This window comes from Apostichopus japonicus, chromosome 23, assembly GCF_037975245.1.
Source record: "Apostichopus japonicus isolate 1M-3 chromosome 23, ASM3797524v1, whole genome shotgun sequence".
Classification (NCBI taxonomy): domain Eukaryota; kingdom Metazoa; phylum Echinodermata; class Holothuroidea; order Aspidochirotida; family Stichopodidae; genus Apostichopus; species Apostichopus japonicus.
The window spans coordinates 11598485-11626197 of NC_092583.1; the positions used below are offsets into that span (position 1 = coordinate 11598485).

General features: G+C 38.4%; 2 protein-coding genes across 2 annotated transcripts in view; both read right to left on the minus strand.

Moving 5' to 3' along the window:
* Positions 1–27713, minus strand: part of LOC139965042 (uncharacterized) — a 112844-nt gene that overhangs the window by 72651 nt on the left and 12480 nt on the right. The gene's annotated exons all lie outside the window — the stretch shown is intronic.
* Positions 10352–25367, minus strand: LOC139965043 (uncharacterized). The gene is made up of 6 exons (XM_071967215.1): positions 25008–25367; positions 15619–15831; positions 14734–15204; positions 11850–12290; positions 11156–11590; positions 10352–10776 (listed from the first exon to the last, which is right to left on the minus strand). The coding sequence occupies exons 1-6, from the start codon at positions 25177–25179 to the stop codon at positions 10733–10735; spliced, it is 1776 nt and encodes a 591-aa protein (XP_071823316.1). The 5' UTR covers positions 25180–25367; the 3' UTR covers positions 10352–10732.

A 27713-nucleotide genomic window follows, 5' to 3' on the forward strand; every position in this document is an offset into this window, starting at 1 on the left:
ATTATGGGATACGTGTTTTATTTTTCCTGTCACGATACCTTTTCAAAGGGCACCTTTACAGGAGTGTTAAGCTTTCAGTTCCGGTGGAGTTGGTTGAAATTGTATATATATATAGCTGATAATATCTAGTAAACTGGTTGTCGTCCTTAAAGTTAGACATATACCTTATGGTGTGTGTTAGTGTTCCGCTATATATATATATATATATATATATATATATATGAACCTCTGGACAAAAAATCAGATTTCACATTCTGTTTTAGATTCTCTTTATAGTTGTAATACTGTAGCGCCCCCAACGGGTTTAAACTTGCCGAGCGGCCGTGCGTTCGATAGGGCCGCTGTCGGCCACCCTATGTCAGGATGAATGTGGGGCAACTACAAGTTGAGACACACTGAACCAATAAACACACGAACAAATAAATTGCTTTTTAAGCTTCTAATACATTTAATACAAAAACCTTTGCCTTCTACACTTGGGCAGGTGTCTATAAAAACCAAATTAAATAATACATGAGGTCAACTCAGTGACCTCCAAAAATAAGGTAGTAAGGTGATAAATAAGGACCAATATTCAGTTAATAACATACAAATCCACATAAATTCCAGCTTATAATTTACATAAATGATAACGATACGTCCGTGGCCAAACGTATAATTACGAGTCCTAAATTTACAATACGTAGGCGTTGCCTCGGGGAAAATTCAACCCGAATTAAAGTCACCCCCGCGCCACAAACATAAGAATAACCCCGCAGGGTGCGGCGATAATATCGACCGTGTTCCCAACCTTTTAGTAAATTTAGATGTAATAATTTAAAGGGATTCTGACAAACGGGGAAATACGCCTACAATATTATAAGAAATAGGACTCGGACTTGCCTAAACTATAAAAGAACATTTAACTTACTTCTTACTTAACGAACTGACCAACGGACCTCACTAGGCAGCAGCAAACACCAAAAAATGGAACACACTATAGAACCCAAAATAGCAAGTGCCCTAACTTAACACAAAAACTGAATCGAAACATTGAAACTTCGCGTGGCTCGAACATTCCACATAGCTACGGAGGGACCAGACTATTGTCACGAGAGCTGGACAGCTGAAAGGGAGACGGAAACAAAAGGTATAAATTAATATGAAACTACAACAACTCACTTAACATATAAAAAGATATTAGATAAAACAGACCCCCAGAGAACAATAAAACAATACACACAAACAGGACAACTACTCCAGCAGTAATGCCACCTATGTACGGAGGCGTTTACGTGGCGCTCCCCTGGGCGTAACAATACTTGTCTACATGTCTACAGCCGCAAAGAAAATATTCAATTTTGAAACAGCGCAGGACGAAAGAAACATCAAGTTGAAATTTCTTGGATACATTCATGAATTATAATTCCACCCATTTATCGGGATTTTGTAATCAATGTTCACACATGTGCGATGTTAGGGACATTTTTACCTAAAGTACTAAAGTACTTTGCAAGTATTACTCTAAAGCTGACAGAAGCTGATCAAGTCATCGATAAAACACGTAGTTGAAAGATAAAGCTATAGGTTCTGGAAAGGCCAGAGATATGCTAAAGCGCCTTCGGCCCATTACACAACTTGTTGACGCCCCCCGCCTCCTCCCCGGCCACAAGCTCACGTAGCCAGTTCTGTATACTGCCATGAATCGTATTGACTCATACAACATATCTCTTCATTTACAGAAATAAAAAGAAATATTCCGTACTATTGTGCTCTCGGGAATAACAGTTATCATGTCATATATCAGACAGGTTCATGGACCGTACATGTATATATAATTTGAAATCCATTCCCTCCTAAGGAAATGTTGGTAATTGGGGGTAATTCAGTCATACCAAAATAAGCTGCAAACTCGTTTTCTTTTCTTTTCCTATTTCCCGTATTGGCTCCAAATGTTCTCTATGAGTTTTGACATGATTTCCTGAAGCAGGCTGGTTCTACGGGCGCTTAAGGCACATGGAACGCTGGTCGACCATCATTATGCTAAAGAACATGTGAATTTAAGCAACACATGCTATAACGCTCATATAGCCTATGTGAAAATGGGTTGCAATGCAACGTACGTGCACGACTGATGAACAAAAACCCATCTATGTCTTGCTTACATCTGGCGAAAGAAAAGGAGGGAAGAAAACTAGACAAACAGAGAGATAGCCTTCACAGAAACAGAAGACTATGTTCTAAACATAACATATGATATATAAATATATATATATATATATATATATATATATTTATATATATATAAATGTGTGTGTCAGTGTGTGTGGGTGATATTTCGAGTTGGTTAGCATCATGTTTGATATGTAGAGTAAGGCAAAATGTGTCACAAATATGGAACTAGAATTTTTTGACACAGGTGACAATCGCATCAGTACAGTGGAATAACGACCTTCCTTTCCGGTTTAGAATCCCTGCACATACAACCAGCGTCGATAGCCTAGTGGTTAGGGTGTCCGCGTACAAACCGGGAGGCCCAGGTTCGAATCCCGGTTGAGGCTAAAAGTTGTTTCACTGTTCTGGATTTTCCAACTCACTTCGATTTCAATTATACATATATTCATTTCCTTTTGTCGTTTACCTACATTTTATTAACAATGCTGTTCAAAGTTTCTCTTTCGAGTTCCGGCTTTAGGAATCACAAATGAATTCGAGTTGGTTAGCATCATGTTTGATCTCCAGAGTAAGGCAAATATGTCAGAAAAGCAGAACTAGTATTGTTCAATTCAGGTGACAAACGCCTACAGTGGAATTACGACCTTCCTTACAGGTTTCGAACCTCTGGACATACAATCATCGTCCATGGTCTAGTGGTTAGGGTGTCAGCACATAAAGCGGGATTCCCGGCATCGAATCCCGGTGGAGGCTGGAAGTTTTTGCACTGTTCTGAATTTTCCAACTCATTACGTTTCCGACTTTCTCTAGGACTTTGACTGCTATTTCATGACAAATTGCATTGGAAAACCGACTATCCAGGTGTTTCTTCTCCAAAATCGTTCGTTTTAATTTATATCTTGTGCCTGCCTAACTTTTCTGGGCCTCAAGTTACTCTTCTTTTTTTTCTCCAGGGAGTTACATCTTTCATTCAGTGCACTGGTGTTATGGGCGTGCTTTACCTCTTGCATGTTCACCAAACCACATTTACTGATGACGTCATCTCTACGTCATTGCCCTTGTAACAGTGCACGCGAGTACCTGGTCCGGATACCGGACTGAGGTATCCGACTGATACTGGTCAGAGGTTGAAACACCGTTGTTAGGGGACCATCGCTTCTCATCCCCGTTCCAATAGCGCAGTTTTTTATTGTTTTGCCGTAACATTGCGTTACCTATTATATTCCTATCATTACAATCATCGCAAGGGCCCAGCTCTACGACACCATCCAGTTCATTGACTTCAGACTCAGTCTTAAAAGATAAGTTATTTCTTTCTATCTGGCGCCTTAAGTTAACTGTATCTTTGTTATTCACTTTGTACCATTCACCTTTATTATCCATATTATTTATAGAATATAGAATATCATTATTCAAAATACCATCCGAAACCTCGTCCATCTTTTATGCGTTAACACCCTTGGAAACTCTTTCCGTCGGAAACGAATTATGTCGTTTCCGTAACAATTGCAAAGAACCTAGGCACGAAAACCAAACAGCCGAACAACTGATCCGCTCTCAACCCCAGTCCCCGTGCATCGAGATTGTGACTGTGTGATCATCGTCGGGTGTGTGTATCATGATTCCCCTCGAAAGGGAACAGATAGGCTACAACACATGGTCTTAGCGAAAAGGCCGAGAAGCGATGAATTGGTTTCATTGTGTAGTTCTTTAACACTGTCTCGCAGCTCATCAATGGCATTGGAGAAGTCATCCTACGGACTTCGAACACTTTCAGGAATGTCTCTTTGAGCCTCTGGATTTTTGTTCACAGAGAGTGAATGGAGCTTGACCTGCGACTGTTGTCCATGTCAGATTCCGAGTCATCATCTTTGCGCTGTGTTAGGACAGAGCTTAGGCGCTGAGAGGCGAACTCTTGACGTTTTTTTTTTCTGGCCTATACTTTCTTTTGGTCGTCCTGCCGGCATTTCTTCCTTGTGAAAGGGTAGTATACAGCCAAGGCTTCGAGTTTCAGAATATATAGATATATTTAAGTTACTAGCGGCCCTCTCTGCCTTATTTTGTGTTGGAGTTCTACCTGCAACCGATCATCAGTGACCTATATATTATGTAAATACGTACTTGCTAACGCCAGTACTGGGGCCTTACTTTACTAAACGGTTAATTGAGTTTTCTGCACGCACACTGTCTTACAAAAGTATTACAAGGAGGGACCTGCCCATACTAGATCGATGATAAATATGGAATAAATTTTACGTGCATTAAGAAAAGAAAGAAGGGGTGATGGCAAATGTCAACCGTGAATGGATGAGACGTAATATAACGTAAGGCCTAGTCTAAGCTAACGTTAGGCCAATATAGCCTAACTTAGACGTAATTATATATTGGTTGGTGATATTCATCGTTGGTTTAAATTAGGGCTTAGTTTCCGTTGGCGTATACGTTTACATATTGTATGCTTAATTACAATATATGCCAAACAAATGTGAGCCTCATCTCATGATGTAGGCCCAAGTTAGTGTGTAACTTCTGAGGGAAAGCAAGCAATCGTAATTAAGCAAGCCTAGGGAGTACAGCGGCCTTGAAATTTCTCACTGCCGATCAGAATAATTTCTGTGGCTGGCCAGAAGTTCAGAATAGTTTCCGATTTTCATCAACGGATTTCAATCGTAAAAGGGTGACATGTATAGCCGTTGGACTTTATCGAAGCGCTCAGGCGAAGTTATATGTTTTGCCGTTGGCTTAACTTAGAATCACGATAGGCTTATTTCAACTTTGACGTTGGCTATCTTAATATAAACAAATTTGGCACACAATAAATACTTAATTAATTATAATTGTTATCCCATAGATCTAAAGTTAGTGTCTATGTATCTTTCGTTTTTGTAGTCGCTCACCTGTTGACCAAGTTTTGACACCGACGTGACCACGACGGAGGTTTGTGAACCGTTGTTGTTTTAAGTACACCTATGTCACAGGCTTGGAACAGACAAGACATGATTGTGCGATTGATCAAAGGATTGTCAAGTATTTGCTTAAGCTGAACTCATTGCTTCCCACGGCAAGTCTGTTTTGCCTGTGTGGAAAAGCAATAAGCACGATTGACTAACGTTCGTTGTAGAGTAACGTAGGCCTAGGATAGTCCCTGAAGAGTAGAACGACATTAGCACTAACGTCGTATCCCGAAGGTACTTAGTACTAGGCCGAATCAGCTCTTTAAAATCCTTTAGGGCCTGCAAGTCTGCAATAGTAATAAAGTAAGCAGTAATGTTAGTAGTTGTAGTACCACTAGTTATAATACCAATTTCTGTATTGAAAGTGTCACTGTGCTCAAACCTATTTAGGAAGTATTCATTTTCCATTTTTGGTTTTTATGAAATCATAACCTTTCCTAGTCAAACTAGGGTTTGTGCCTATTATCGTGGGCGTTTCACAAGTAAACCATTATGTGAAAAGGAAAGCTTGTGCACGTCTCATATTTGGTATCTGGGTATAACACGTTGAATACAAGCAGGCTTTTCTGGTAAATATGAATATCATTCAGGGTCCAAATGAAAGAAAAAAGAAAATGATACACAGGTTAGCTCAAAGACACCTTACGCAAACCTTGTATGAGGTTTGCTGGTATACCATTTTGAGTACATTCTAGTAGTCAAATAAGGAAACTTTGTTGGTAAGATATCTCACGATGAAGGCGAACTACATGGTGCATCATAACACTGACAGTTGTCGTTAGCTATTATGGCACATGTGTGTACGTGTGCTTGTGACAAGTAGCTTATAAACACAATAAATCAATGATGGAAGCTTGTAATTCTTTCATAGTTGGCATATGGATGCACTATGATTGGTTGATGTGCTCTAAGTTGCTTTTTTCTTTTTCTTTTAATAGAGGTAATTTTGAATTAGCAGACGTTCAAAAGACGTTTAAACACTTTAACTAAAGAGAGGATGCTTCTATTTCTTTTATCTGTATTCTATATGTGAAAGTTACATGTGATTTGGGTTCAGCTGAGATCAATATGTCAAAAGAATGTAAACATGATACCTCAAGAAAGATAACTTGAATCCACCTCAGATTAGGTTTTTAGTGAACCAAAATTAGTGCTAGATCACTATTGTTTTTGTTAAGGGTCAAAAGTCATTTGCAGTCAAAAGTCAACAACGATTAAATCGTGACAATCTCGTTAACAAATCTCAAGATGGGGAACTTGGACAGATCTGATGTTAAATATGCCCATGAATAAGATTGGGTACATATCAGTGGAAGTTGGTGGTCAACATATATCACTGTGATTACATCTTTGTCACCTTTACATGTGTCTGTCTGTTTTCCTACGTCAGATGTGTTCAAACGCGCAATGTACAGCATGTCCAAATCATTAGAAATAGTGATTGTATATCATCACAACCAGTATGAATGTTTGTATTGTAAATCGCCTGGAACCATTCAGTAATGTTACTTTGATTATCATCTTGTATCTATCTTTAAGCCTAGATAAGGCCTAAGTATTTGCTGTCACCGTATAAGGCTTGTGTATCGTCGCCTCGGTCCGTCGGGATCTTTTGGTCGAAGGGACTTCTTCAAAATGTGTAATAAATGATAGACTAACTAAGCTAGTTAAATGCTTAAATAAAACTCTTCTTTATGCGATAATTATAACAGTTAAACTGTACATCGATTAGAGTTATAGATCAAAAGATGGTTTACAAATCTCATCTTAAACAAAACGTCCTGGTTCTGGCGTAGTGACAAAATCCGATTTGGGCCAAATTGAGTGAAATATTACCTATTTCGAGGGTGAAGAATCGCTTGAGCCGGGCAAGAAGTTTTAAAATTGTCTAGTCTTTTAGCTACTACTGACTGGATTTGGACGAATGTCCTTTCCCGTTTTCACATAGGGCCTACTGACGAGTGCTACATTCGTCATAACCACTCAGTAACACAACCTGCGTTTTGGCATAACGACGAATATTACCCTTTGGAACAAGCCACCAACTAACCAACTGACTGCATTTTGAGAAACAGCCCAGGACTATGGAAGGTGGTATCTTCATTATTTCCACCTCATCTTTTCATTGATTAATGCAACTGGAGCACATAGTTTAATAACTGGGCTGTGTTGGTAACGCAATTACGCTTGCAGGTACCTAGGTATCCCCTGGGTCTACCAGTAGGCTAAAAAGCAGAGACTGTACCATCTAGCCTATCTGCTGTATCTGGTCAGATGGAGTATGTTCTAATTAAGTATGTCTCATAGGCCGGATAAAGACATGCGAATAATCTATTGCTCATAAGAAGGGGCAAAACTGTCCCGGTCCACATATTACATAATATGCCTACTAACATATTGCTACATCTCTTTCAACATAGAGATTCACAGAAAGTTCGGCTATCCAAGACCCATGGCAACTAGTAAATGTGTAGAATTGCATCATATGATCTAAGCATAGCTCGATTAGGGGACACTTTGTACAACTAAAAAACAATGTGTATGCATTACAGTGACGGGTAATGTTCGATAGCATCATAAACATTCATAATAAAACTAAATAAATATCCCAGTGTGGGTTCTTGTTAGACCAATAACTAAAAGTAATTTCAATACTCTCATATCACCTCAAAGAAGGTTACATCATAACGATACACACATAAGATGCTAATGGTTGTGGGCCTTTTTAAGTGCTATAATCAACCCTATAAACATACTATGAAACAACAGATCACAATAATAATGACTTCACCTGTAGACTCCTTATAGCCGTTACAGATTCATAATGTTCAATTAATAAATACATTATGTGTGCTTTCGGCCATCACAGGAGATCGAAATAATAAATATAACAAACTTATATACACTTTATGAGGGCTGCTATTATGTGTGCACTCTGCCAGTGTACATTCACAACTAGAGTACACTAGAAATGCACAATGAAAATGAAAAGACTCCTGAGGTTTGTGACAAAGTTAAAAGATAAACTCTTACCAGTTTGAAAATTAATACAATTAATTTATAATAATCCTGTTCAGCTGGTTCATATTGCAGATTTACGGCAGTTTGGAGTGTCATGAAAGAGTTGCTTGCAAACTTGGGCGTTTCAATCAACTTTTCAATTTTTAGTACAAAGAGAAACTGTGACAGAAATTTGTTGTCCCACCCTACAAGACAAGATTTACTCAAGACCCGGCCACACATCCTCAAGGAAGTAGACAAACTGTCTTTTTAGACTTTTAACTTATTCCACCATATATTACAGATGAATTACAAATCTCTCTACACTTAAATAAAACAAAGCCTGGCCTTTTAGTATTGGATTCGAAGAGACAAAACAGATTAACCACCGAATACTTGGATTAACATAAGAGTAACACTTACCACAAAAGGCTTAATTGGGGCTTGTTAGCCAACCAATGAGCACAAGGGAACAGTGTCCTCTTCTTAGCAGGAATTAGTCCAGCAAATACTGAGGGTAATGTACACATGGTCACTGACTCTGTGAGCATTACTATCAGATGGAACAACAAGGAAATGAGAGCAAATGGAAAATAAAACAAAAATGAAGAAGAAAGGTATACCATACAGGGGGACAAAACTATTGACACTACTATTGGGAAATATTAGGGTGCTACACAGAATTTCATACACGATAGCATAAATCGTGAAAACCGAATGGCCAATTGGTCAACAATATTATACGTGAATAGTAAGTAGTCTAGTGGTATGGTTGCAGTACATTCCATGCTTGTACTTGTTGCGTGAGTAGCTTTAGACACTGAGCAGAACGGTAACGCTGTTTCTCTAGTGAATCGGTGTTACAGTTTCGGTACATTCAATAAGAGCTATATAAAAGAGGAAACAGGTGGTGTAAGTCAGGACCATGAAGACCATTGGTGTTATTTGTATAAAGATGATGTAGAAATCACTAAAATGTTAAATTTGACCGCAAGGACAACAATACCTAGACCTAGATTAAATGATTTAAGCCGTTCTAAATTTTAGCCTAACCATATCTTAGAATTAACGGTAAGGAATCCCAAAACCATCATATGAACTTCATACAACGGAGATCCTTGCGATTAACATATCCCTATATCTAAGACCATTATCTTGCACGGTACGAGAGTAACTTGGGTTCTAAAGGTCGTGGCGTTGAGCTACCTTTTTGCTAATGTGTGATGTCATAGTGCCACTTGGGATGGTGTGGGAGGGGGGGGGGTTAATATAGTTTAATTCTCTTGGTTTTGCTGGCACATACTCAATGTGAATGTAAACAGTACCATAAACAAATACAAGTATTATGGCAAATTAAAACATCAAAACACGAGCTCGTTCTACTTTAGACTTCCTCCAGTCTTCAGTTTCATAAAAATGTAATAACTCCCTGAAGAAATACGGCTGTTCTTAGCTTTTGACGGCGTTGCTTATCACAAGCATCACGCTGGCCTAAATCATAACTACCTTTTTCTGGCTTAGTAATACCTAGTTACAGAGTTAAAGGTTACATCTTTTTACATGGAACTTTGGAAGGTTCTAAGCATAGTTTCTTTTTTTCTTAAGTAGTTACTGTGCTTCAGAAGACGGGGAAGGGGAAGGCGCGTTTAGACAGGATGGATGTTTTCGTCCACAGGCTGAGAACTCCAGTGTCCTAGGGGAAGTTACACCAGACCTCTTAGGGATATTAACCAATTCAGACCATGGACACACAAACCAAGTGAACTTCACCAAACTGAAACACCTTCATCCCTGGTTTCAATACATTGGCATTGTGAACCCTTAAAGTTGCTCGACAAAAGAAAGGTGAAGGCACTTTTTTTTTGTCCAAAAGCAAAAGCTTCCAAAACGTTTGAAGAATACTTATAAACTATTGTCAGAGACGTTTCACATTTGACCAAAAAAAACATTAATTTAATAAGAAGAATTACACACAATTTTCCTTGGTCCGTGTGCTTCATACAAGTTACGACTTAACAGATTACGACACTGGACTTATTAGTTTTGAACTGAATCATGTGTTTTCGCATTAGTATGGATTGATGGATATTATGCGAACTTCGTCATTATTGATGTTAATGTATTTTCAAATGGTACAATGAGAGTTGTGAAATATTGAGTCGATACAAGTTGAATGCTTTTAGGAGTAATTTTGATCAATTCATTCATTAAATTATTTAAAATGTAACGAAAACGACAAGATGTTTCGATCGTTGAAATATATTTGTCAATAAACCATAGAATATTTCTGACTCGTTAGTATTTAGTAATATTTTATAAACAGACGGTTACGAGCAAAAATGTTTATATTCATCATATTAACCATGATGCATTCCAATTACGTCATGTATTTGTCCATCCACTTGGCTTCAGAACGTCTACTAGGAAGATTTTATAAAAAATATCATATTGTATCACTTTAGAAGTGATAAATAATAAAAAAACCTATAACACACCAACGATGCAAGACTTGAGATACATCATTAAAGACACGGCGCCTGCCAATATACTAGTAAAGAGCTTTATAAGGATCCACACTTTACACCAGAGAGTATCCAACCCATCATGCCACGCAAATTGACTTCCTAAACAATTTTAGGCCCAGTTTCTAACTCGGTGAAGACAGCACCTGAATGGATAAATGAGGAAGAGAATACATTCATAAGTACAGCTAAGTGTTTGACAATAACTGTAGCAAATAAAAAGAGGATAGCAGTCATTATTATGAGTGATTACCGTACTTGTTAAAATAGCTATTGTTTGCAACTTTATAGCTTAAATAAACTCTCCTTTGAAGATAGAAGCTAATAAATATATTTTAAAACCATAACAAGGGCATGCTAGAATATCGAAGTTTGCACACCTTTCGATGTCAGGCAAAACTTCACAGAGAATAACAGGAAATCACTTTTTGAAAAACATGTAGCAATTTCAGTCCACATTGGCGAGTTGGAATAACGCAAATGGAATTTAATTATGGCTGTCGAAAGTAAACTAAGTTTTCTAACCTTTGCAAATATCTTTCATGCTAAGGCAGTCCACGAATGGATCTTGTACTGGCTGTGTCTCAAATGTATAGTCGATACTGGCAGCAGGATTTTTCGCCAATTCGAAGCACATGAATGGAACTTCATGACAAATGAGGCCAGATAAATCCACCTGGAAGTCCATCTCTTTAAAGACGAGATTATCACCAGTATTTAGAGTTTGGTTATCTTGTACAGCTGTCAAGATCTGTGGCTGCTCGTTAACGCGTCTTCTTTTCCCCTTGGTGTTTTTAGAGAAGAAAGTTTTGACTTGCCATAAGTCCTCTCCAACTACCGTTGTCGTCAACTGTTTATTTGTGGTAGCCTTTAGTTTGACTGTCGTTTGGGTGTTGTTGGTATTTTCCGCAATGATCTCAGGACTTATTAGTTTTGCGTGTAGCTTAGTAAAGACAACTCCTGTAACAAGATAAGAAAAGCATAGATTACCAAAACCTTCTTGGAATTTTCAGAACTTGTTTAGAATGATCCGATTTTGTTTCTCGTCTTTTGTTTACATATATATCTTTAACTCCCCCTTTCCTACCAAAAACTATCAACATAAGTCTAATACATACAGTTGCAAAACGACCATCGTTTTACAAACCGATGTTGCTTCCAACACTGAGCCATCTTTTCATGCCCTCACCATACCCCAGTCTAGTAAAACAGTACTTACGTGACTGACATTCTTGTGCCTTGCAAAGCACCAACGAATCTCGAGAAACGTCACCATGCCCTCCTTCCACAATAAGTGTAAATGCTGGATCAGGGGCGTCCCCTTTCGTGAATTCCATGCAAATGTAGTTCACGTCTTCCATACATCCAATAGTTCCATATTCAAATTCTGTCTCAATACCATCAATATCGAGAGGGTCACCATTGGCAATGTCAGTGGAACCTTCCGCGTCATTGAGGATTTGGGCCACCTCTCCAATGCGAGGACCATCACCCAAAGGATCGCTACTACCAAACAGTGATACACTCCAAAGATCGTCACCCTCTAGGTCACGTGTGTCATCCCTGAATGTGACGTCGATGTCGATAGATACAGGAGTTTCTTGGCCTGGAATTGGTCTCTCTCCAGTCAGTTCCCAGTTGAATGTCTCGGCAAACACTCCTTAAAGAAATAAATTGGGATTGGAAAACAAAACAAGGTATAAAAACACTTTATCTAAATGTTGGGTCTTTGTACGAGTAAAGTATCATATTAATTTACCTATTAATTATATATATATATATATATATATATATATATATATATATATATATATATATATATATATATATTATCTATATTACCTTGATAAGTAATACCTAACATATCGGCAGAGGCATTGTACCAAAATTATACTGCTATATATAGACTATTGGTAGTCTGCTGCGTTTTAGATTCGCCTTTCATGCCAAAAGCTGGATACTAATGTTAACTAATGTCAGCAAAATCTTATTTTACCTTCTCGTTTAGAGAAACACATTAAAATAGCATTCATATTTTGTTTGTTTGTTTGTTTGATTTAAAAAAAATAATAAAAACAGAAATTCAATGAGTTTGTTTGACATAGAACATCGAGTTATAAATTAAGCACGTACCAAAAAACATCAGCTCATTAGGAAAGAAATAAAAACATGGAATGTCATTCGTATTGAAACATAAAATGTCTTTCAATGGAAAACTCACAAACACATTGACACATATACATACAGACATACATACAAACACTCATATGATATCTTTGGTTGGACTCTATACATGTGATGCTTACACCCAAATGTGTAACACACTGAATCAAATATGTTTAGTGGGCGTTTTATTATGAACAAGAGAGTAACAAAAGTGTTAAAATATTTGGTCAGGGCCAGTTGCAAGACACATTGGTATCCTAATCTCAGCACTGTAGTTTAAGCGACAAAATAACATCAATATTTATAAACACGAAGAAGACTAACAGCAAAAATAATTGACGAATGTCGCTAAAACTAATAAATAGTCTGTTTTATAAAGTTTTATCGAAAATGTTACAACTGGTTTGCTCTCTGCTGATTTTTGCTTTTTTTATTTATTGTTATTGTTTTTGATACTGAAGTAAACAATTGTTCAATGGACAAAATTCTTCCATTAGCCTACTGGAGTTCAACAGATTTTTCCCTTGAAATATTGAAATTCCTTCTATCTTCCATTCCGCTAGGATTGAGATGCCCGTATGAGTGTATAGCCCCTCAGATGTTATTACACCCCCACCACCACGCCTACCAGCCCATCCTCACCTCAAGTCACCCAACCCACTTCCTCCAGTCCCACCTCTCTCTGAAAACAGCATAATCAGTTGGGAGCGCTAACTAGTGTTACCGACAATAATTGCCCAGTACTCGATTATTTTACATGCAAAGTCTAGACTACAGTTTTATATCAATGTTAAAGACTTCCTACTGGCAACATATATTAATCATGAATTTAAGCATGATTTGAGTTCGGATTGGGTTGTGTTGGTTTTGAGGTGCGGAGTGTGTTGGTGGGTCGGGCGGAGAGGGGTGTGTTATTTTAACCCCATTATCAGTTGGCTTAAAGTTTATGGTGTACAGTCTTTAAATGTCGTAGAGACGAAAATGGTATCTTAGCTTAAGGGAGGGATAAATGTTGGTTTACGCATATATGTATCAATTTAATAACGAAGTTATACAAAGATTAAACTCTTGAATGCAGAGATTTAAATTTCATTCTTGAGAGTGTTCCATTATGACACCTTTCTTTGCGGATTAAATTATCATGCATTCTCGGAATGCAAACCAACTAAAATGCAGCTCCAAATAGAGCTATACGTGACGTCACTCTTCGGTTATAAGAGTGAATACCACTCCTCTATTAAGAGTGATCATGTCCTACTTAGTCACAAATTGAAATGCCACTCTCTGGAATAAGAATCTAAGGGCGTAAGTCATTACGTCACATGACGCCACGATGCTTTTTAGGACACGTGGCTTATCACGATATTGTAGAATGCGCTTTAAATATGTTGTGTTGCACCCAGTCTGATTCAAGCAATGGCGAATATAGGCTACTGTTTAGTATGTACCTGACGTCACAATATCGATCGTGCTTTGTATTCAATGCGATATGTAGATATATACAACGTGTCACATTTTGAAACACCACAGAATTTCATATGAAGTCTTCGGGGCTGCTTACTATGTGTTGTTGGGCCCATCCTCCTCCCTCCTGTTTTTGGCAGTCGTCCAACATCCGTTTTCAAAGAAAAACGATTAGCATTGTCTTTACTGCTACAGGAATTTCTAAAGTATTAACACGTACACTGTTATAAATTAGTCTCAACCCCGAAACCACATGTGCGTGTGAAATGGAGTACGGATCTTCTGGAGAACCTACCCAACCCCATCGGCCATTTTAACCTCAACCCAAAATTTAGAAAGGGAAACTTCCTTTTTAAATCTGATGTTAAGACACAAATCAGCTATACGACAAACATGTCTCCACGTAAATCAAAATAATACCGTAAATACAGTATAAATTCAAACGAATACATATGATATCTGGATTGAATTACCTTTACAGGTCCCCAGACGAACGCATTTTGTTTGCCTCTCGTACTCCTCCCGGTAAACTGTGTAAGTAAAATCAAGTTCAATCTTTGGTTCTGGGTCATCCGTCATATTAAACTTGATACAAAAGTATTTGAAGTCAGCACAGACGCCCTCCGTAGCGTCAAATGAATAACGCAGTTTGTTGAAATTCCATCTCTTGTCCGGAGGGTCGTAATCTGATTTGGCTTTTGAAAATTCAAGAGCTCTCTGTTTTTCTGATAGCACGTTAGCATTATACGAAAGTTTTGCTCCAGAACCATCGCTGTTTCTACTGACCCAAGCGCCTATCCTCCACATATTTCTTCCTCGTATTTTCCTTGACGTCCGTCCTTTGAATATTTCTACCTCTGCCGCGAATTTGAACTTGTTTATTTTGCCCTCGGTAACACTTGTACCCGGCGTGAATTGGTTGAACAAGTCATAAAATTCCATTGCTGCGTGAAAGAATAACAAAAACAGTTAAAAGTAAGTATGTATTTATACACATACATATTTAAGGAGTAAGGAGTAAGGAGAGGAAGGAGGAGGGGGAATAAGGATAACGAGGAGGGGAGGGGAGGGAGGAAGAAGAAGGAGAAGGAGGAAGGGAAGAAGGAGGATGAGAAGGAAGAGAAGAGAAGGATGGGAGACGGAGGTGAAGCAAGAGGAGGCCATAAAAAAAAGGAGATTGAGAAGGAGAAAAAAAAGGAGGAGGTGAAGAACGAGGAGGGAGTGACGTAAGAGGAGGTGACAGTGGAAAAGCAGGAGAAGGGAAGGAGGTGACGTAGGAGGAGGAGGTGATGGAAAGAAAAAGGAGTCTGTGACGGAGGAGGGGTGGGGGGATGGGAGGTGAAGAAACTATTACTTACTGTTAGGACACAGTGGACAGCACTCTCCGGGTATTTCGACAGGATCAGAACATTTTGGTTGTCCACAACTGATAATGTCACAATCTGTGGTACCGTTGTGACAAGTACACAATGTACAATCGTCGATAGTCCATTGATCGTTATGTTTTTCCAAGCTACCTCTAAACACACACGGTCCCTTGTCTAGAAGTCGACCGATCGCTGATGTAGACTCTGTAAAACAACAGGATATGACACAAAATTTGCAAATGTTGGAATAAGAGAAGATTGAAAAAAGATTGAACCCATGACGACTTCGATGCAAGGTAGCAAAATAGCTTAAAGCAGCAGCTTCGATGCTCAACATTTCCTCGCTAAGGTATAAGGTATAAGCAACATGAAACGAGTTAATTATTCCCTTCGAAATGAGAAGGAAACAAAACAGTGACGGAGCGTCCATTTTTTTTCCCGGCGATCTAGGGAGTAACTTTGCTCAAATTTTTTTTTACTCTCCGCGGCAACCTGTGGCGGCGCTCCGCTTAGATAGTGTCGAAAGCGCCCCTACAGACCATTCTCGCCCCCCCCCCGACCAATAACCCTAGCTCCGCCACTGCAAAAAACTACTAATTTACAGCATTATATGGTTTTAATATTGAAAAGCATCGAAAATGTACCCAAAAAGAATTGCTTAAGACATTCATGATAAAACGTGGGCTGTTTTTTAACCAGCCCCGACCCCACCAACGGCGTACGCGTATTAATAATAAATATGGACATTTATAATGCGCCGGTATCCGTCAGTAAAAGACGCTCATGGCACAGTGACACAAACAGTGCGACAGCAAAACAAAAAACAGTAACATTGTACAAGACAATAATCAAGCAAATATGGGCAACATTGAACAACTAATTAAACAGTTTTCATCAGATGCGTCTTGAAAGCGCTGAAAAGAAGCATAAGGTGGACTGTGTTTTACATGTTCTGGAAGGTTGTTCCACAGAGACGGGGCAGCAGCAGCAAAAGCTCTTTTGCCCCATGATCGAATTGAGCGATTTTCACACAGAAGTAATTTATTGTGTGATCTCATGAAACTGCGATTTGCGTGATATGGTTGCAGGAGTTCTGACAAGTAGAATGGCGAAGTTCTAACGAAATAGCGATATGTGAAAATCAATATTTTAAATATAATTCGGTCTTTGATCGGGAGCCAGTGTAATTCTCTCAGAATATGTGTAACATATTCCCTTGGCTTGGAACGGGTGATAATTCGTGCAGCAATGTTATGTAGTCGTGCAAGACGGTTGATTTGTATTTCTGGTAGACCGTAAAAACGAGAGAATTTCCCACGCCAAGGCGTGGTGTGACGTATGTATGCACTAGTTGTATTCTCTGAGCGGAAAACATGCGAGAGACGAGCAAGTGGGTGGAGGGTATGGTAAGCTGGTCACGTGAGTGTTAGGTGGCTTTCCCAGTTATCTCAGTTGACTACAATGGGCATGTTTGCCACGCAGAATATATCCCGCAAGATTTATAATTATTGTAATGTGCCTTCGCGCTACTATATTGGGATTAGGCTAGCCCAATCCATCATCTACACTACTGGCTGGTGAATGCTATGCTGAAAATTAACTCTTCATAAGAATCTCAAACTCACAGGTTCGCTACGCAGGAAAAAAACCAGGCTCAGATATTAACAGAATTGTGGCGGCGAACAGTTAATTCTGCCCACGTAAATAAAAAAGATCTTCTTACTTGAGTAGCATACTTCTTCAAACCTATACGTAAATTTCTCTACTTTGGTTCGTTATTCTCGAATTAAACAATAAAGGTAACATTTAAACGCATTGAATTAACAGCATCCTGCAAATAATAACCATATTTATCCGCAACAATTCGGCATTATCTGTACTACTCCAGCTCTTGCCACTTAGGCACTTGTAACGTTCTTATCGTGGCATGGCATTATAAACTTTGGCCCTGTATGGCATATATATATTACGTGTTTTGGATGATGATAAACCAGGGCCAGGAAATCGACCTTGCAGGTTTTAATAGACAGGAGGGTGTTACATTTGCAATGATAGACTATAAGCTTACATGTATTCGTTAGATTAATTTTCCATGAGGTCTTCGGTGCAAAGCACCGTATGTGCGATAGATGTCGCTTAGGATACAATAACGTTAACACGTTGTTCTATTTGACCAATCAGTGTCCAGGACTTTGTGTATTCTCTGTCACGTCCGAAATATGTGTGATTCGTGATTGGCAGCTCTGTTGTGATGGTTTTATATTGCAGGCGCATGCTAGCTAGAGTACTGTTTATAAAACATAACACAATATATGGTCTACGTTAAAGGACTCCCAAAGGCCGAACTGGCTTCCTCGTGACCGAAATAACTTCAAAAGGGTTGCAGTAACAAAGACCCCTCCATTGAATATGAACATCTAACGTTGACCTTCACCACGTACTACAAATGATGACATGTGTTTGTAGACAAATACAGTTGTTCTATTTATATAAGTGAAGGCAGGGGCGGCGATTTTATTTCAAATATTGGGGGGGGGGGGGACATTTGCTTGGGAGCAGGCAAATTACTAACAAAGCGGAACGCCACCATCGGTTGGCGTACAGCGTACAAGAAAATTTCTGGTTTTGATAGCTCCCCAGATCACCGGTAAAGGCACTTCTCGGGGTTGAAAATGACCAACCAGATGTACACTTTTGCCTGAGAACCAAGTTTTTCTCAATAGTTTTTTTCATTCATAACCTTTTTCAAGATTGTCACCAGTCACACATCATGTTCGACCTCATCGCATCTCCTGTGGATCATTGCTTTTGTAGGTATATATATATATATATATATATATATATATATATATATATTTATATATATATGCCAAGGGAGGGGCGAAGCTTGTTGGCAAACTATCTAAGCGTAGCGCCAAGTTGGCGCGAAGCGCAAAAGAAAATTTTGGCCGAAAATGCCTCCCAGATCGCTGGAAATGGCACTTCCCAGGCCTTGTAAGTTGCATCTAAGCATTTTCTATTTTGAAATTACTAGCGATATCATAACAAAATATGCTAAAAAAAACTATGCCACCAAATATTGGGGGGATATTAGATATTATATCCCCCCACCTAAAATATTGGGGGGACATGTCCCCCGTCCCCCCCCCATGATCGCCGCCCATGAGTGGAGGGACGAAGGTCGTCGAGAGACGTCATTCTAAACTATTCTGCCTTAGCGACACCACTTTTGATTCTCCCGTTGTATGAAATTCATGCATTTAAAGGGTAGAAACGTATGCTAAGCCAATTCGTAGCAAGATCTTTGCTATTAAGTAATATTAAGGTAGTTTAATGTTTTGTAATTTTCCTATTACCCATACTCCATACCGGAAGCAGTAAGGATAATGTTATAAGAATGAGAGGTCAAATGGGTCAAACATATACAAATGCCGCAAGGAAAACCTCTGAATCTGTGCATATCATCAAGTATCGTTTAAAGGTGACACAGACTACACTGTTAAAAATAATGGGCAAAATTTACCCAACTTTTTAACCAACGTTGGGCATGTATTCAGCAACCTCAAAAGTTGGGCAAAAATTGACCAACCCAAATAGGTATAATAAATTCTCAACAGTTGGGAGGGGAATTACCCAACTGTTCCGGTTAGCCATTTCCCCAACTGTTGGGTGGGTCATTCATTTTGTTGGGCAAATCATTTAACCAACGTATGGGTTAAGGCACCAGTAATGTATCCATCTGTTGAGCAGTTCATTTAGCCACCTGTTGGGTGCATACTAAATTTGTCCCAATTGTTGGACAATTCATGGATTTTGTTGGGCATTTGCAACAACCAAATGTTGGGTTAATCCTGAACCACTTCCAACTGTTGGGGGTTTCTTAGATCGTGTTGGGCAATAATGGAAAAGAACTGTTGGAATTCTAAAAAATCTAAGACATCACATCTTTTGAAATAAAGAAAGATACTGTATTTTGTAATACATGGAACACCTTTATTCACTGACCTTGAAGAAGACATATATAACTATCATGGTTGAATAAACTTATTGTTGAATTAACTGAACTTGAAGACATATAACTGTAATGGTTGAAGAAACTTACTGTTGACTGAATAGTATAATTTGATATAAGAAGTCTTAAATTCAGGTATTCTTGAAACAAGGGTATGAACTGAAATAAATAAATTAATGAAGCCATATGTTTCATTTATGTAGGGTTCACGCACATTCCTTGGAAACTCATTTTGATCTGAAAACAACCTTCCCTAAAGTGACATTAACATTTGTGGCCTCAATTTTCTTAAGAATCCCACAGGATAAATTTTAATGAAAAAAATGCCAATGGCTTTGTGATTCCTTGCCATGAGAACTAAAATCCCCCTTGTACATCATACACCAACTTTGCATTAATATTTTAACCTCTTAACTTAAGTTTAACCCCAAAAGTTTCAGTAATGTGGATCAAAAGCACATATACACCCTCCATTTCTGGAGTACCCATGTCTGAAAGTGTACTGGTTCAAATAAATATTTAACCAATGCAAGGGTGGATCAAAATGGGCTGCAATCAAGGGGTGTAAAGCTCCATACTATAGTTAAACAGGAAGCAAAACAGGTTGTCAGCAATGTTCTTGTACCCAAATGCTTACTGCCTTCAGCCCAGTACTGCCCTTGCTGTCTTTTCTTGTTTAGGAAATGGAAATTTGCTGTGGTCAGACTCACTCCCTCTCTAGATCTATGTTAGGACCTATGTTTTCTGACCATAGCTAATCACTTATTACCTTTGGAGTCTTTTAAACTCATCATTAATTAATTAATAATTATGTGGAACCATATACAAAGTTGAATTTACAAAATTTACAGCAATTTCTTTTGCACTTGAACAATTGTCTTCCACAATCTAATGATATTGGCAAAACATTTTCCACAAAATGATTACTACATAACTAGCCATCTTTAAATTGTTGAATAGGAAAAAGTCTCTTTTTTAGATGAACATGAATGTAACACTTTTAAACTTTTGTTCAAATGAATAATGGAATTAAAGGAGATATGAGGGCTGGCCAAAAAATGTCTTTGAAAATGTTCTTCATGATAATTAAAACAAAGATCCACAAATTTTTATATATTGCTATGCTAATTTCTGTGTTTCTGTGCTGTGAAGCAAGCTATACAATGTTCATATGATTTAAAAACTGATAACATTCTTTAGGGCCATTCCATGTGACGTAAGACACAAATCAGAGCGAAATTTTACACTTGTTTTCAATACCATGTTCAGTACAAGTCTGTAGTTAAGTCAGAAGCCTATAGTTCCTGAACTTTGAAAACCCAAAATAAATTCTGTCACCACTGCGAAACATTAATGCTTTCCCATTGCGAATTATATCGCCCTCAACATTTGTCAAGTAAGTCACGCAGAGAAATGAAGAATTTAAACCTTTTGGAGGAAATCAATAAATCCTGTGAAGCATTGAGAGAAATCTGCTAAGGTGCCTATTATATCTGAAAAGGACACATTGAGGAATACCTTCAAGGTAAAATTTAATTGATATGCATTTTATACTGATATTCTTATGCAAATTAATCACGTAAGGCACACTGTTCAGTTTCCTTTCAGTTTCCAAATATACAAGGTAACACAGGCTAAGGGAATGTTTGCAAGTTCATTACATTGAAATGGGGGAGGGGGAAGGGTCTATTCTACATATGCAAAAATGTAAAAATAGTGGATAGAAAGAGCACAAGTATGTCAGATTGTACACTAGCTCACTCACACAGTAGTTACTGGAAGAATTTTAATTGGTGGTGCAAATCAAGAGTAAGTTTCAAAATAACATTTGCAGTCACATTGTGCATGAAGCTCTGCCTTTCATGGGTGCCCTTAATAATGTTGTCATTTTGATTTAAGTGAATACAATTACAGAGTAAGTTCAAATCTAGATGTTTAGTTGTACATAAAAATTCCTATGGACTAGTTCTGCGAAATATCTTAACTTAAGTGCTACAGTAGCTAAATAGTTCCTTAATTAGCCGTAAAATCACGGCAACTGCCCATTTCAGCACGTTCATTACACAAATGAAACCTACATATACTCGTATCATCCACTTTTTTTACCCAATTCCATGATAAATGCATGCTTCAAAAATGAATTTCTAGACACCTTGTAATTTGTGTCGAAGTTTGAAACAGCGGTAGTAGGGCTTTGGATATGTATCCCATTATGATACCTTGAGGGAAAAAGGCTCCGAGCGAGGTGATAAACTGTTTAAGGACTGGCAGCATTCTTCATGAAAGCTCTGAAGACCGGATGGAGGAGGAAAGATTCTTCATTCCTGATTGTTTATATATGCAACTTTCAATGAAATCCCAAACATTTCGGCAGTGGTGCTGGTACTGCAAGTTGAATTTGTAGTGTGCTTTATAGCAGATGTCGACTCCTTCAGAGAGTGTCTGCACGCTCACTGCGTGCCTCTCCAAGATAACAAACACTTGTGATGGTGTCAGCTTGAAGTCTGAGTAAAACCCAAGGATGAAAGGCTGAGATCTTCATTCACTGCTTATTCCCTGTAAGTATGAAGGCAAATGGGTGTGCTCCTGTGAAACCAATCGAAGCAATGAAAAGTAGCTTTTAGTTTCCATGTTCAAATTGATTTATTTCTGGTGTGCTCTATATTACAGCCAAAACCATTTACTTTATGCATATCACAAATATGTTATTGAACTTGTAGTATAAATTAAAAATGGAAACGCTCCCTTTTGATATGTCTTACCAGTAGGATGATACCAGCATACCACTGATTCATATGTAGAATTAGTTTGGAGGGACTTAACTGACTTAAGATCATCTAAGTGAACAAGAAGATTGTCGTAGGGCATTAGTTGGCACCTCCTTCCCATTCGAAATATAAATGTAGATCACAATGGGTACATGCTAGTTTTGAACTCAGGGATTTTGCACAATCCAATGTCCAACAATAGCAATACTACACCTAATACTACTGATACTACTGATACTAATACTACTACTACCACCAACGACAAGAAGAACAAGAACCAAAAAAAAAAGGAAGAACAGCAACAATAATGATGAAAATACAGCTTAAAGGGTTTTACAGATCAGGGGAGCCTGTCAAAATTCTCCAACAATCCTGGAGAGTAAGTTGCTGCAGTCTTTGTACTCCACACAGGGTTTTGCTCAGGTTCCTCACAAGTTCACATTTTCACCTGAGTGGAGTGAGGCCATCAAGATAGAGTGCCTTGCCTAAGGACACAATGTAGCCGGGATTTGAAGCACTGATTCTTGGATTACGAGATTCAAACCCTAGCTGATTACAAGCAAAGTCAGCAGCTGATATGAATAATGCATTTAGACATACCCTTTTTAATTCAATAAATGATGAAGCATGATCTGTTGCCGCTGATCGTCCTCCAGTTTTGGCCTTGCTCCTGGTCCCAAAAATAAGTGGTAACATGAGCAATGGCAGGTTGTCCTTCTCCTCTGCAAGTGAAAACCAAAATGCCAAATTTAGCAAAGCATAAAAACCTCAAAATCAATGGCTGTTGTAATATAATAGTCTATCGGGAAGTAAATACCAAATTCAATAGTCATTAGGTTAGAAACAATAGGGTAGGTAAGTAGCTGGGAGACCCCCCTCCCATTCAAAAAAAGATAGTGATCCTTCATTCAATATGGGAAATATACAGAACATACTTAACATCATCAACCTGGTTGTTCCTGAGGTAATATGGTTAAAGGTCATTGTTTGACCTCTGCTGACTTAATTTATTGTCATTTGACCTACAGTTTCTATATTATCTACAATAAACACTAAGAAATTACCGTAATATGCTGAAGCTACTGTAGCTTGCCACTGTAGCATAATAAAAACGATACACATTGTAAACATAAGCCCAAGATTTCAACCACGGATCACCATAGGCTTATTAAAAGGATAGAAAAGGTTATTGGAAGTTCGAACTCCACACTTAACCTTAACTAGCCTAGGATTAGGACTCGCTTAAGTAATCTAGGCTTGGTATATAGTACGCACGTCGGTATACAGGTATCCTGTTGTCACTGTGATAGGCTACGCTACTGTATAGGATCTATACGCTAACGTTAGTATTACTACTAGGCCTAGCATAGGAGTACAAAATGTTGATGAAAATTGTGTGAAAGAATCGTCCCAGTTTATTCCGATTACTTCAATCCCTTCACTGAAATGATCACCTTTCATAGACTGAATTATGTCGGGAACAAACAACCCCCAGCTCTTGAGTAGATCTTCCATTTCGACTTTTGAGGCTGTCAACTCGACGGAATATGTAACCCTTCGTCGTGCACGTGCGCTCAAGCACACTTTGCATTCAAAGTTGCCCAACGTTGGTAAACGTCGCCAAGGTAAAGCCGAATGCTTGACCAGCGTATGATATAAAGAACCGAAATTTCGCCCAACATACGATTACGATGACAGAAAAGACCAACATGTGGACAAATATGAGCACGGAGTTTACCAACTCGATGGGTAAACAAACTCATCTGCGATTCGATCATTTTTATATATAAATTGGGCACTATTTGACCAACACAACTTGCCCAACATTTTTTTTACCCAGTGTTTTAACAGTGTATAGACTGTCTGTTGCTATATCTATAGTTGTGGGGAAACATGCGAGTTTTTTATGCATTTGTGATTGCTCTTCAGTCTGTTCTCAGTACCAATTGCATGGTCCACATGGTCCCTATATATACCCCAATATCGTATACATGTTTTCCTGCAATTTTCCTATCCTTGCAGGGAACTGTAACAGCAGGGCTATTATGGATACAAACGAAGCCGATTCTCCTAAAAAAATTCTTGATGGTTTACGTTCAGGCAGGTACTTTGTCTAACTTGACTGTCCGCAGACTATGGGGCGCGGCCCAAACATGGGTCGCTAACAATATTTGTTGGGTCGCTGGATAATTCAAGCTCTTTATCTTCCAAGCTTGTTGTGGGGCCTACAAGTTTATTTTCCGCTGAATTAAATTACACTTCTAGCTTGTGATCATGAAGGCAATAAATGACTCCACGAAAGTTTCATATGGATCGCAATTGCTTGAACAGGAGTGATATAAAAGCAGGACAAGACAAAACAGTGACGGGGAATGGTCGGGGAGTGTGGATAGGGAAAACAGGCATCGCGTCAAATGACGATCAGATGAATCATCTTTGTAAAACGAGAATTACACATAGTTGTTGTTTTTTCTCAAGAACTTTCCTATACGCAGTTTTTAAATATTTTTTTTTAAATCTCCTCACCCCATCCGTTGCATCTTCCATAGGTATCAATAAAAGCTTATAAAGAAAGAAGAAAAATGGTAAAAAGAACTAACCTGAAAAGGAGTATTCTGAAAACGACAGGCTGACACCAACTGACTCGTCGTAAATGAGCACAGGACGGTTTGATTCCTGTGATGATACTGTTCCACTAAGACAAAGTAATATTACACATGTTGCAACGGTAACAACCAATAAGCGATGTAGGTTAACCGTACGGTCCCCCATTGCCGCGATATTTTAATAAATACGATTATACTGTCCAGAAATCTCTCTTTACCCCTCCTTCAATTTGAATATATATTGTCAAATAGAAATCATTGCTGATAATATCTAGTAAACTGGTTGTCGTTCTTAAAGTTAGACATATACCGTATGGTGTGTGTTAGTGTTCCGCAACTGCCAAGAATGCAGTTTGGCGTCAGTCTTATACGGGCTATTATGGGATACGTGTTTATTTTTCCTGTCACGATACCTTTTCAAAGGGCACCTTTACAGTAGTGTTACGCTTTCAGTTCCGGTGGAGTTGGTTGAAATTGTATATAAATATATATAGCTGATAATATCTAGTAAACTGGTTGTCGTCCTTAAAGTTAGACATATACCGTATGGTGTGTGTTAGTGTTCCGCTATATATATATATATATATATATATATATATATATATATATATATATGAACCTCTGGACAAAAAAAAATCAGATTTTACATTCTGTTTTAGATTCTCTTTATAGTTGTAATACTGTAGCGCCCCCAACGGGTTTTAACTTGCCGAGCGACCATGCGTTCGATAGGGCCGCTGTCGGCCACCCTATGTCAGGATGAATGTGGGGCAACTACAAGTTGAGACACACTGAACCAATAAACACACGAACAAATAAATTGCTTTTTAAGCTTCTAATACATTTAATACAAAAACCTTTGCCTTCTCCACTTGGGCAGGTGTCTATAAAAACCAAATTAAATAATACATGAGGTCAACGCAGTGACCTCCAACAATAAGGTAGTAAGGTGATAAATTAGGACCAATATTCAGTTAATAACATACAAATCCACATAAATTCCAGCTTATAATTTACATAAATGATAACGATACGTACCTGCGAAGTCCGTGGCCAAACGTATAATTACGAGTCCTAAATTTACAATACGTAGGCGTTGCCTCGGGGAAAATTCAACCCGAATTAAAGTCACCCCCGCGCCACAAACATAAGAATAACCCCGCAGGGTGCGGCGATAATATCGACCGTGTTCCCAACCTTTTAGTAAATTTAGATGTAATAATTTAAAGGGATTCTGACAAACGGGGAAATACGCCTACAATATTATAAGAAATAGGACTCGGACTTGCCTAAACTATAAAAGAACATTTAACTTACTTAACGAACTGACCAACGGACCTCACTAGGCAGCAGCAAACACCAAAAAATGGAACACACTATAGAACCCAAAATAGCAAGTGCTCTAACTTAACACAAAAACTGAATCGAAACATTGAAACTTCGCGTGGCTCGAACATTCCACATAGCTTCTGAGGGACCAGACTATTGTCACGAGAGCTGGACAGCTGAAAGGGAGACGGAAACAAAAGGTATAAATTAATATGAAACTACAACAACTCACTTAACATATAAAAAGATATTAGATAAAACAGACCCCCAGAGAACAATAAAACAATACACACAAACAGGACAACTACTCCAGCAGTAATGCCACCTATGTACGGAGGCGTTTACGTGGCGCTCCCCTGGGCGTAACAATACTTGTCTACATGTCTACAGCCGCAAAGAAAATATTCAATTTTGAAACAGCGCAGGACGAAAGAAACATCAAGTTGAAATTTCTTGGATACATTCATGAATTATAATTCCACCCATTTATCGGGATTTTGTAATCAATGTTCACACATGTGCGATGTTAGGGACATTTTTACCTAAAGTACTAAAGTACTTTGCAAGTATTACTCTAAAGCTGACAGAAGCTGATCAAGTCATCGATAAAACACGTAGTTGAAAGATAAAGCTATAGGTTCTGGAAAGGCCAGAGATATGCTAAAGCGCCTTCGGCCCATTACACAACTTGTTGACGCCCCCCGCCTCCTCCCCGGCCACAAGCTCACGTAGCCAGTTCTGTATACTGTCATGAATCGTATTGACTCATACAACATATCTCTTCATTTACAGAAATGAAAAGAAACATTCCGTACTATTGTGCTCTCGGGAATAACAGTTATCATGTCATATATCAGACAGGTTAATGGACCGTACATGTATATATAATTTGAAATCCATTCCCTCCTAAGGAAATGTTGGTAAATGGGGGTAATTCAGTCATACCAAAATAAGCTGCAAACTCGTTTTCTTTTCTTTTCCTATTTCCCGTATTGGCTCCAAATGTTCTCTATGAGTTTTGACAGGATTTCCTGAAGCAGGCTGGTTCTACGGGCGCTTAAGGCACATGGAACGCTGGTCGACCATCATTGTGCTAAAGAACATGTGAATTTAAGCAACACATGCTATAACGCTCATATAGCCTATGTGAAAATGGGTTGCAATGCAACGTACGTGCACGACTGATGAACAAAAACCCATCTATGTCTTGCTTACATCTGGCGAAAGAAAAGGAGGGAAGAAAACTAGACAAACAGAGAGATAGCCTTCACAGAAACAGAAGACTATGTTCTAAACATAACATATGATATATAAATATATATATATATATATATATATATATATATATATATATATAAATGTGTGTGTCAG